We start from the raw sequence: 12,090 nt of genomic DNA on the forward strand, positions 1-12,090 counted from the left end.
CATCATCTTCTCAAGTAAATCAGCTCTGAGCGACTTCTACTTACTCCGTCTTAATCAGCGAGACTGCCAAGTAGCTGTTCTAGACACCTGGCCAACGCAGGCGCAAGCCCTCTACCCATCGACCGTACAATACGTCCGAGAGCTGCTTACAATGCTCCATACCCGGCTGGGGGTCGCGCCCCGGATACTTTGCCTGCAGCGCCGCCTTCTCCGGGTCTTTCTCCCTTTTCTCAGGACTACCCACACCGTTCACCGTCACGCTCCCCTGCCGCCTTTTGTGGCTCTTCAGATGCGGGTTGCTAGCCGCCAGGACTAGCTTCGCTGGGCTCTGGTTTTGGTTGCTTGGTGTCTGACTCTTAATAATCACCGTGCCTTGCGGTGTTGTAGGATCGTGTCCCTTCGTCGAACCTTCTGAATTCCGTGGTAGGAATGCGTTCGACAACTTGGTGTCTTGTGAAATGGTGGAGTTCAAGTTGCGTAGAAGATGATAGGCGCCTTCGGGATCAACCGAGTCTAATAGTGCTAGGGCGTCAGATAGCTTACCGAGTGCCTCCCGCTTAGCCATGTTCGATGTCTGGGCATGTAGCTCTGCTAGTGTAGGCTCAAAAGCTTTAGAGTATAGGCGCCTTCCGAGCACAGCCTCCTTGCTAGTAGCATCAACAGCTCCCGGGCGCTTGTTTTCATCCGAAAGTATTTGGATCGAGTCAGGAGAGGCCACTTGGCCGGATGTGGAGCTATCTGAGGGAACTCTTCTGAACAGACGTTGCGATGAACCCGAGTTGCCAAACGATATGTCCGGCTGAAGGGGACGTCTGATTGCAGGGGCAGGTGGACCACGTACAGATCCAGAATTAGATATTTGCGCCAAAGAGGATTGTCTCCGCACCGTAGCCTTACGCATTGTGACTGGGGCTGGCGACGAAGGCTGCAATGGAGCATCCTTAAGGTCCATTCTACGCAATGCTTCTTCAGTAGAGAAAATGGAAGATGGCTGCCGAGAGTGGGCGGTAGGCCTCTTGGGAACAACAGATCTGACGGTGTCGAAGACCCATTCGTCTTGATCATCCTTCGGGGAGAAGTCCTGCAATGTTTCTTGATAGAATGATCGGCTCTTCTTCTTTGTTTTTGTGGCATCGTACTTGCGTCGTCGTTCGATCAACTCCTGTAGCGCTTCCACTTTTCCTGAAGATCTGACGAATCGGTGCTTCAGCAGCTCTCTTGCCGACGGTCGACGATCGGGATCCTTCATGAGGCACTGGGATACGAAGTCTTTGAAGTCTTTTGAGAAATTACCCTCGAGCCTAGGGGGTGGGTTCTTCGGAATATGAAACAAAGCCTTCATGGGGTGGAGATTAGCGTGGGGCGGTTCTCCGTTTGCCATTTCCATAGCCGTGATGCCCAAAGACCAGATGTCGGCTTTAAAGTCGTAACCAGCTTGCTGAATAACTTCGGGCGCCATCCAGAAGGGAGTACCAACGAAGGTATTACGTTGGGATTTCATGTTTGTAAGTTGGGCTGCGACACCAAAGTCAGCCAGCTTGACCTTGCCCGACTCCGAGAGAAGGATATTGGCGGCCTTGATATCTCTGTGGATCTTGCCCTCGGCATGAAGATATTCGAGGCCACGGAGTAGTTCGCGACATATTATCGCAATGTGCGTCTCGCTAAAGACTGACGGTTCGGGTTTAAGCTAGAAAGAATGACATGTCAGATCCAAGAAACCGTGCGCCACGCAAACGAAGTTATAATTATAATTACCAGGTCAAGGCAGGATCCACCTCCAAGGTATTCCATGACTATCCATAGTTTGGTTCCCCGCAAGAAGCTAGCCTTGTACTGTGTTACGTAGGAACTAGCACAGGTACTGAGGACTGAGATCTCAGCCTGGATATCTTGGATATCATCTTCGGTAGACTCAAGGTCAATCTGGACAGCTTCAAATTAGCGGCTTGGACTAGGACTAATGCGCCGGGGGTTATAATCGAGATTGTGACTTACGTGCTTGATAGCAACAACTTCTCCTGTTGCTTTCTCGATGCCTTTATATACTATTCCAAAACTACCGCCTAGATGTGAGATACAAGGTTAGCATGTATTGTCCATTATGCTACGTTACGGCGTGGCTGAAGCGAAGTAAAAACGTACGGCCAAGTTCCTCAAGGACCTGGTAATGACTTGCGATGGCCTCGGACCCCATTTTGCCGGCAGAGATTCTGCACTAGGGTTTAAGCTGCTTGTAACTCGTCTTATAGCTCGTAGAGTTGCGAAATATTGAAGCTGGGTATTTTAGCAAAAAGTAAACAGACAATCGAGCCTCTTGCACTTAAAGGCAACAAAGTAGCAAGTCAGCCACTGAGCGCAGCAAGACCTAAACACCAAACGGCGCAATGCGCAATGAGCAATGCGAAAGACGGGTTTGATATGTATTGTTGCAAACAACGGGAGAGCTACGCCGGGATGATTCAGATCTGGTTGCTAGGAAGCGCTTAGGAAAAGGTGCGACGGCGTACAAATAGACCAGCACCAGGGAGGATCGTTGGTTGGGATCTTTGGTAGGAAAGTGATAATAATGTGTGATAATTTGTTGGAGAAAAGCTGGTTGTCAGGGTGTAAGTCAGGGCGCAAGCTCAAAAAGAGCTATGGCCAACAACAGATTGCTGTTTTAGGGGTTAGCGTGGAGCTTAATAGGGAGCTTCCCAGGAATTATCCCAGGAGTTATTCCAGGAGTTATCCCGGTTTGTCACGCTGTTATCCGTGGTCACGTTAGGTTAGGTATTTATGGATGGATGTGCCGAATCTAGGAAATTTAATAAGATTATCATATCAGTCCGCCAGATAGCCTTTTCCGTTTGAAAAACATGGGTGGTTGGAAACTGCACGGGTTTTTCCTTTTGTAACTTTTTTTGTAACTTCGCGATGATTCTTAAGGTGGATTTTCTTAGAAAAAAAAGATCTAAGGAATTAAGAATTAAAAAAAGCGGAAAAGGATGCATATACAGGACGCACACAATAGACGCAGCTATCCTTCTGGTGACTTACATTACATTACATACCAGCACTTACATAGAGGTACATTAGTGCCATCTACAAGTACATGTACCGAGTACATCTAATGCGAACTAGGTCTATCACCTCTGTCAGCTTTATTCTGATTTGTGAATTGAACTTATGGGGTAAACAAGGTGCATCCCTTTAGCGATCCTAAAGCTGTATCGGTACTTCAAGCCTTATGTTAGGCCCACTACGTTCAATTGTACATGCATAGGTACATTAGCTGGAACAGTGCTTCATCATTGTACACGCATGATGCCGTCTCGTATCATGGCAGTATATATTAGATATATCGTGTTTATACCTACCTAAGGTATCTACGGAATACACATGTAAATGTTTAATTGACGGGAACGGAAGTTGACTCATGAGATTATTATGTATGTTAGTAGGAGCAACAAAATTCAATATTATTTCTTTTTTATCTCGGCAATTATGAAAGATAGCGCAATTAGTGCTCCGTTTGCAAAGCCTCATTTTGTGTCGTCGAGGTCATATGTGCATTAACCCAAACCAAAGCCTTGGATATTGTATAAAGTGACGTATGTAGTACCCATGTACTCGTACTTAATGTAAGTGCGGGAAGGGAAAACGCCCTGCGTCGCTATATTTATGGGCTATTTCTATGGGTCTCAAAGCTTAGTGGTTACCCGGCAACGATTACGAGACCCCTCTGTTTTTGTGCGATGGTTGCGCTAAGGTAACTAAAATGTTACAAATGTTACTTGTTCCAATACCGCCCCCAGCTTCTAATAATTTAACTTTACCTACTAGGTAATTATGCCCAAGAACCCAGAACATCCCAATCACAATCCATAGATCTGAATTTGATGTGCTGGCATTCTCCAGAATCTCCCGTTACTACTTTTTGCTACGCTTGCAACCTTCGGCATCCCTACCGGTTAAGTCGTGCTTAAGGCTTAGCACGCCTTTAATAGCCATAATAGCCATAAATAATACAGCGTATTATCGTTAGTATTATTGCTAGCATTGCGGATTACCGCTAGTTAGTATTATTGCTATTATGCTATTATTGCACAGGTCTTGTTGATCCCCTCTGAATCCCCACGAGCACCACACCGCCTCAGCTGCTATTGACCCTATTGACCTACCGACTTTCTCAACTGCGTATTTACTCCATCACCCTGCAGCAACCGCCGACTACGCTGGCTAGGAATTCAGAATAGACTCAAATCCGCCGAGTCTATCTAATTTACATCCGCCAACGCCACATCTCCGGCCTGGCGAATTAGGCGACCACCAAGACTTCAAATATCGGCACAATGGGTTCAGCGCCGCCGCTACCAACGCGGTTTCCGTGCTGGTGCAGAGCTGTATATTCATGGGGAGGGGAGGTATGCATTCAATTTTTTCTTCCTTTTTTTACGGCATGTTGCGGCGACTTTGTTTACTTTTGCTGACTTCACTTGCAGTCGCAACACGATTTAGGATTTATTGAGGGAGACTTAATAGAATGTCTAAATGCGGGGGATGGATCGTGGTGGACGGGTAGATTGCGGCGCAACAAGACTGTCGGCGTCTTCCCTTCTAATTTTGTCGAGGTATTACCTCAAGATTTTAGACCCGTTACCAGGTCAGCGAGTCCATTAACATCGAGTCACACCCCGAGTCCGACGAATGCGCCTCAGAAATCCAAGTCGCGAATATTTCGAAAGCCCTTCGAGGCTTACGCGAAAGCGCCTCACTACACAACCGCGAAACAGCCCGAGATCATAAAGCAACCCGAGGTAATAAGGAATATCTCCAACACACCGCCTAGGAAGAATTCCGCCAGTTCATTTAGGAACAGTACACATCAGGCTACTCGAAGTATCGACCGCAATCCGTCACCATCAGAGCTTCAAAGACATAAGTCTAAAGCACCTTCGCCTGCGCCCCCCCCTCCTCAAGCTAGCTCGTATATACCTAGAGCCGCATCCCCTGCCCCCCCTTTACGCTCACCATATGGTTCCCGCAACCCTTCCCCAATTCCGTCGCAGACATACAATTATCAACGAGAACCTTCCCCAATCCCTCCCCCTTCTCCAGCGCAGCACTATGCAGGATCGAGAGGACCATCGCCGACCCCGTCGTTCAGTTTTAAACCGTACCGGCCTGGAGCAGAACGCGACTCACCTCCACCCCCTGCACCCCCGCCCCATCGTCATGTCGTCACTAGAGGGAACTCTATCGCGTCAAATGCATCTTATGATAATCGACGTCTCCATGAAGGATACCATACACCTCGGGGTCCCTCCCCAAGCCCTCACTCCCCAGGTGGCGACGGTCTCACCCCTTCGCCGTTACGCGAAGCTATGGACGGCGTAATTGAGCAGTTAGACGCGTTAGGGATGGCACGTGAGGCGGATTCACCTGGGCCACCGTTAGACCCATGGTCACCCGAGTCCTTCGACTTGGTCCACCACCGGACGAAGAAGAAAGGACAACAACCGAGACCGCTAACATCCATAGGCGTCCCGTTCCAAGATTCGGGATACGGGTCCTTCGACGGCAATTCTGCCCAAGATAATACGTTTCAAAGTGGCAACTTCCAAGAGCAACCACTCCCGCACCTTAACAATTACGTGGAAAGGATGGAGACTCGCCTTCGAAAGATGCATCACAAAAGTTCAAGCGCAGGAATCGTAGAACGTCAGATTCAGCATCATGAAGAGGATACTGGCCCTCCACCCCCACCGCCCCTCAAGAACCCTTTATATAGCAGACCCAAGTCTTCAATAGGTGATCACTTCTTTGGGGACCGTAAATCAATCCGCAAACAGAAGTCATTTTACGACATCGGACAGCAGCTGGACAGAACAGGAACGACAAAGACTAATTCAACGAATGCTTCTTCGGGTAATCAGAGCGTAATGACGGATAGCACAAATCGAAGTCTGATGAGTGGCGTGTCCGCGGGAGGGATCAGCGCCACCAGCGCTGGTAGCCTGGCTAGGAAGCACAAACGAGCACGGAGCGCGCTGGGATTCAGGGACGGCGATGACGAGGAGGAGGACTGGGATGGAAATCGTCCAACTACGCCATTTACCGGGGTATCGTACCACCCAAGTCACTCTACATCAGCATTGCGTCCCCGGTCGCAGGTGGCCTTCCACGAGGACGGAATTGCTCCCATTGGAGGCCTTGTGCAGCCTAGCAGCGCCAAGCCCAAGAAGCAAAATTTCATTAAGAGAATTCTAGAGGCAACGAAAACCGGCGTAGCTAGTGGTCGCAGTAGTATTGCTGTAAGCCCTAGTCCCGGGCAAGTTTCGCCGACTAAACGCTCGATGGGGCTTGGGTTATCAGCATTTGCAGGGGCTAGCAGCACAAACTTGCGAGACCCAGCCTCGGATATGGTGGCCAGAAATGATGGGGATTGGGTTCAAGTACGAAGAGATGTCAACCGATCAAATACGTTAAGCAAGAACGAGCGCAACGAGCGACGAGATCGATGTTTAATGTTGGATTATCCGGCGATAGATCCTGTCGACGAGTTTCATGAGAGCGTCGAAGGAGACGAAGGAGCTGACGGCATGCCGGTCCGCGAACCCATCAACTACCAGGTCATAAATCTGAGTCAAGTTGACAAAAATTCTCGCTTCATCAGCAGTCTACCGCCAATGACGACAGCTGTGTCTCTTGCGACAACCTACGTTTGTAGACCGTACAAAAGTGACGTTCAACGTCTTCGGGCAATTTTCACCTGGGTTGCCGAGAATGTGAATTGGGAGGACGACTATGAAGGAGATGTGGATACGCGGCGGGTGATCCAGACGAGGCGAGCGTGCCCCGAAGAATATGCTGTTCTTGTCCACGAGATGTGTTCCGCAATCGGTATACACTCTGAAGTTATTCGTGGCTACCTTAAGACTCCGGGAGAGGTTCCCGAAACGGGTATAATGCCTCGGTCAAACCATTGGTGGAACGCCGTCATTATTGATAATGAATGGCGTATGATGGATTGCTGTCTTGCAAGTCCTACAAACCCACGCCGAAACCTGTACTCGAGCGCTAGTAATTCTACCGCGGAGTCGTGGTGGTTCCTTACTCGACCTGTCGAGCTTTGCTGGACTCACATTCCTGAGCACCACAGTCAACAGCATATCTGCCCGCCTGTAGCTCACGAAACACTACTCAACCTACCTGGTGTTTGTCCTCCTTTCTTCAAGCAGATGATCTCTATGGTAGATTATAATACGTCATTAACCCGCCTCGAGGATCTTGAGATGGTACACATCAAGTTCAACGTGCCTCCCGATATCGAAGTGGCAGCCGAAGTCGAGACCAAAGGGTTTTCACGAGATGCGGACGGCGACTTCTTCGAAAGCGGCGAAGTAGTGAAGAAACGCGCGCTGGCGCAAGCCGACTGGTACGGCGGTATCAAACGATACACCGTAAAGGCGCTCCTTCCAGGAGACGAAGGCAGTGGCATCTTGAAAGTGTACGCCGGCAAGCGTGGACTGATGCATAGTATTAAAGACATACCGCACCCTCTCGCATTCGCCTTACCCATTATCCATACGGGCGAAAACCCACCTTACGAATTCGTTACTCGCCACCCGACACCGCACGCGCAGCGCCACGACATCTACGTCGTTCAGCCGCAATGTCAGCGGTTAGCGCTTAACAACACATTTGTGTTCGTCATCCGGCAGCACCCGTCTAGCCCGGCAGGCGGGACGGGCAGCAGCAACCCGGGAGGCACGAGCCCGGTGCCGTTTGCGCGGCCGACCAGCGCCATGAGCATGACTAGCAGCAGCGCGGCGGGGTCGAACCCGAGCTCGGCGACGGGCAGCATCGCGGGGAAGAAGCCGGCGAAGCTAGCGATCCAGACTCCGGGGGGCAAGATCCTGCGGCTCATGCGCAAAGAGGAGCGGATGGGCCGGTCCGGGATTGGAGTGGGCGGGCGAGGCGCCGCCGCCGCCGCCGACGAGGAGGCCAGCGACGGCGGCACCTGGGAGACCATCATCAAGTGCTCCGAGCGCGGCGTCTGGCGCGGCCTGGTGCTCGCCGACCGAACGGCGCGGTGGTGCGTGTTTGCCGAGTGGGTTTGCGTCTGAGGAGGGGAACTGGGAAGAAACAAAATAGTATGATACGATACGGAACCGAAAACCGGATTAAACAAGAACGAACGGGAAAAGAAAGAAAAAAAAAGGAAACTAAATTAAGCTGTCCAACCAAACCGAACCAAATTAAAACCCCATTTCAAACTCCGGGGTTTCTACTACTCTACTACTAAATATACTACTGCTAATACTTGTTGCACGTGGCTACTGTGGTACCGAAGATGGGGGAGAGGGGGGTGGTGATACGATAGTGTGGGTGAAAAGCCCCACGGAGGAGAAAAGGAGAGAATGGAACCCGGACTATGGAACCTGAAACCTGGAACTGGACCTAGACCCCGAAGCTAAGGCCACGCATTGCAACGGCCTTTTTTTTTATATCTAATGGCGGCCGGTGGCTTGTATACGTGCAGTGAGGCCGGGCGGTGGCGGCGGTGCGCAGTACCACCTATATACCAACATAACTCTCGTCTTGACTGCATTTGTGTGGCGTTGTGTTTATTATGTTTTTTTTTTTTTTTTTTTTTTTTTTTTTGGTTCTAAGGATAGGGAGCACTGCGTTTTTGTTTTTGTAAATTTTTTTCTTCTTTCTTGCGTCTTTGCACGGCCGGCATGGAAATGATTTCGATCATGTTTTTTTTATGTTTTTTTGACTTTTGACATTCTCACGCAAAGGCTGTCTTTTACTTTTTTTTACGCTTGGCAGCATAAGGCGCGAGAAGTGCCGCAAAGACGAGATGAGAACGAGATCAGACAGGAAGATAAGAAGGAAAAGAGAGGAGGACGACAAAGTTGGTTGATATCAAAAACAAATATCATAATGCCATCCATGTATGTTGATGTTTCAATGTGTATTGTAATGCGGATTGCTGCGCGCGATAGGTAATGCGCGGCCGACGCTATGTATTCAAGAGAATTGGTTTGCTGCTGCTGATAAGAATTTGTGCGTTGCTAATAAAATGTGATGTGCTATGTGTTCGTGATTAGACTTATGTTATGACCGCATATTGTTAAAGAATTACGAATACCTAGGTTAATAAGTTTCAAACTTAATCATAGGTTAGGTACTTTATAAATTAAACATCTAATCCAAGCTCTTCAATCAATCTCGTACAAGAATTCGTAATAATTAGATAATAATCCTATATAGCATAAAATCTAAGGATATTCATTAGGAGTTACTTAATTTCAATGCTCGACAGTGAAAGAAAAAGAACTGCGGTGAAATGTTTCAACAACCGCGCCAGTCGTGAACCAAGGACCCGGCTCTGCCGAGAAGAGTCCAGAAAAATCTGTTATTAAACCGCCACCGGCGTATTGTACCTTGTCTAGATTCTCTAGCTTGGCTTAGCAAGTGCCAAGGATCTATCATAGGTATATTCGCGTAGATCTTATTACAGCACGTGTGGTGCAGGTGCCGGTGCAGGTTTGTTATTAGCGTGTGGTCGGCGAGAGAAAATAATGATGATGGGTATTTGATATGCAAGATTGTCAATCACTTATAAGATGAATTATATAGAGTCAAGACCCAAGACGATGGTTTGAATTAATTGATTGATTAATTCCTTAACACCCTTAGTTATAGCTTAGGTACGGATTAGCCTTTTCCATAACGCGCAAAGACCAATTGCAAGTTCTTGTCGCTGCTCGAGTTTTCCATCGAGAAAATAGAACCGAGTCGGACCGTCTCCGCTACCAAAAGTACGGGCCCAGGGGAAAATAAGCCCAAGTTTCCAAGGTTGGGGATAGTACCTAGTGAATTAACTGGGGAACAAGAACGTTAATAGATCGATCAATATTACATTAGGTACCCCCATGCCATAAAATCCTTTTTTTTTACGACTCTGTCAATTACTATCGTATAACTAGTACTCTTCATAAGATATAAGGTTAGGTACCTATGTATATATATATTCTCTTACCCCTGAACATAACATACGAAATACCTATGTACCTCCTACTGGGCGCGGGAGATGAGCGTACCCATCATAGCGTTAGATAGTTCCTAAGTTAGAACCCCAACTAAAATAGAGATGGATGATGGGGAGCCTGCAATCCCCGGGGCCACCACCCCCTTGGACCAATAACGAAGCGCGAAATATCAGTGCGCGGAGCCGCATCCAACCAGGGACCCCGTCGAACCAACGACAAAACGGCCGACGCTATCGCCGCGGATCCACAATGAAGCCGAGTCAACACCAGACAGATAGACAGACAGACTCCTTTGATTCAGCAATCTTCTCAGTCTCTACTGTCTCTACTCTATGCTGTGGTATGCTATAGTATGCGATGTTATGCGATGTATGTGTGTGGATGTCGGTCGTTCTCCAAGGTTGCTCAAGCGGTATGATGATAGTATGAACGCGATACAACATTTTTTTTGCCTGTAGGTTGTGTAGCACATGTATGCAGTGTAGTGTAGTGAAGATAGGCTTCTTCTCGTCCGTACTTTTTCTTTCTCACCGGTCGGCCCGGTATGAAAGTGTTTTCAAAGATGGAGAAATCCATGGCGTCAAAGTACTAATGGGTACGGTGAAGAGGCCAAAAAAAAAAGAGGACCAGACCTTAATTTTTTTTGTTCTTTTCCTTTTCCTTCTTTGGTGTAGTAAGGTAGTATATAGCATAGTGTAAGTTCTTTTCCATCGGCTCGTCCGTAGTACGGGGTCCCAGGTCGGGGTTGGGTGCTACACTCCGCCTTTCTCTCCGCCTGCTCTCGACCCCTAATACGAGCCTATTAGACCGAGTTTTGCGGCTGAGCTTCATGTCACGGAGGTGACATTTTTTCGACATTAACCCATTGCAGGATTACATCCCCGAGTTGTTCTCTCCCCCCCCCCCCCTTTCCCCCATTCCCCCCATGGGATGGATCATCGCGTATGGCTTATACCGAGGACAAACATCGAAATACGTACGCGCGTGTCCGTCCGGAAATCAAGTCCTCCTAAGGGTTTGCAGCGTCGAAGCAATCATGACTATGGCTTTGATCAATATCAGATAACTACCCAGTGAATAAAATGCCAAAACAAATATGCTCTCTCTCTCTCTCTCGAGTAGCATGTGACATGTTTGTGGGGGTCAATATACTGCTGTAGGGGTGCATGACGCGTGTCACAGAGCAAGATCGGGATGAATGCAACCTGCTTGCCTCCCGAGGTCCGGCAACCTCGTCCAAAAAATAATAATAAAAATAAAAAATTCTAGAAACTTAATAATACCCGCACTAAAGGTCGGAGCTAGTTCTATAAGGTCATAACCCCGAGGGGATAGCTTTCTGGGGGGTCTGGAGTGCTCTGGACATTTTGCGGGTTGTCCTCGTGCGTGCGCGTGGAGACGCTTGCTGGAGATGAGGATGGATTGTGGGTAATCCCATTTGGGGGGGTTTCTAGCGGCTTTTCCATCTCGTCCGGGGAGGTGGAGGTGGGTCTTTCAGGAGAAGAAAAGTCTGGGACGAATAGATCTAGTAACAGGCTTGGTAGTAGTAGTAATGGTCTTGGTAGAGGTGGTAGTGGTCTTGGTAGAGGTAGTGGTGGTCTTGGTAAAGGTAGTGGTAGTGGTAGTAGTTGTCATAGTAATAATAAACTGTGCCGTAGTGTTGGGATCAAGAGATCGTACACACATGCAAACGTACGCGCATATTACATATTTAAAAAGATCTAGTTCCCCTTGATGTGTCACATCTCTTTTCTCTTTTTCGATTCCTTGTCGCTCATCCTTCACTTCTTTTTTTTTTTTTTTTTTTTCCCTGACCCCCCCCCCCCCAACCCTTCCTCGACCCTGTCTGCCTTACGCCTAGCAACCAAGCAAGCAAGCAGACATATAATAACAGCTTTCGGTGCCTAAGCAGATCGTTGTAACTGCCAAAACTCGCCTTGTAACAACAACAGGCATCAACTTTCCCCAGACCATCAACATCAACCATACCTACCTCCCACGCACCCAAGTTAGTAACCCGACAAACAATCAAGCCTTTTCTATC

At 48.4% G+C, this 12,090-nt stretch overlaps 2 protein-coding genes across 2 annotated transcripts; one reads left to right on the forward strand and one right to left on the reverse strand.

Moving 5' to 3' along the window:
* Positions 1-48: 48 nt before the first annotated feature.
* Positions 49-2,482, reverse strand: F4812DRAFT_77359 (Pkinase-domain-containing protein). The gene is made up of 4 exons (XM_047939416.1): positions 2,146-2,482; positions 1,999-2,066; positions 1,759-1,926; positions 49-1,690 (listed from the first exon to the last, which is right to left on the reverse strand). The coding sequence occupies exons 1-4, from the start codon at positions 2,195-2,197 to the stop codon at positions 80-82; spliced, it is 1,899 nt and encodes a 632-aa protein (XP_047788706.1). The 5' UTR covers positions 2,198-2,482; the 3' UTR covers positions 49-79.
* Positions 2,483-4,151: 1,669 nt separating this feature from the next.
* F4812DRAFT_77381 (uncharacterized protein) lies at positions 4,152-8,305 on the forward strand. The gene is made up of 2 exons (XM_047939417.1): positions 4,152-4,406; positions 4,485-8,305. The coding sequence occupies exons 1-2, from the start codon at positions 4,335-4,337 to the stop codon at positions 8,109-8,111; spliced, it is 3,699 nt and encodes a 1,232-aa protein (XP_047788707.1). The 5' UTR covers positions 4,152-4,334; the 3' UTR covers positions 8,112-8,305.
* Positions 8,306-12,090: the final 3,785 nt, after the last annotated feature.

This window comes from Daldinia caldariorum (genome assembly GCF_022478825.1).
Source record: "Daldinia caldariorum strain CBS 122874 unplaced genomic scaffold F4812scaffold_12, whole genome shotgun sequence".
Taxonomy (NCBI): domain Eukaryota; kingdom Fungi; phylum Ascomycota; class Sordariomycetes; order Xylariales; family Hypoxylaceae; genus Daldinia; species Daldinia caldariorum.

Coding starts and splice junctions, on each gene's coding strand:
- F4812DRAFT_77381 (XM_047939417.1), top strand. CDS start 4,335: ATGGGTTCAGCGCCGCCGCTACCAACGCGGTTTCCGTGCTGGTGCAGA. Junction 4,407..4,484: donor TATATTCATGGGGAGGGGAG/GTATGCATTCAA, acceptor CTTCACTTGCAG/TCGCAACACGATTTAGGATT.
- F4812DRAFT_77359 (XM_047939416.1), bottom strand. CDS start 2,197: ATGGGGTCCGAGGCCATCGCAAGTCATTACCAGGTCCTTGAGGAACTT. Junction 2,067..2,145: donor GGTCCTTGAGGAACTTGGCC/GTACGTTTTTAC, acceptor TCTCACATCTAG/GCGGTAGTTTTGGAATAGTA. Junction 1,691..1,758: donor GTGGATCCTGCCTTGACCTG/GTAATTATAATT, acceptor CATTCTTTCTAG/CTTAAACCCGAACCGTCAGT.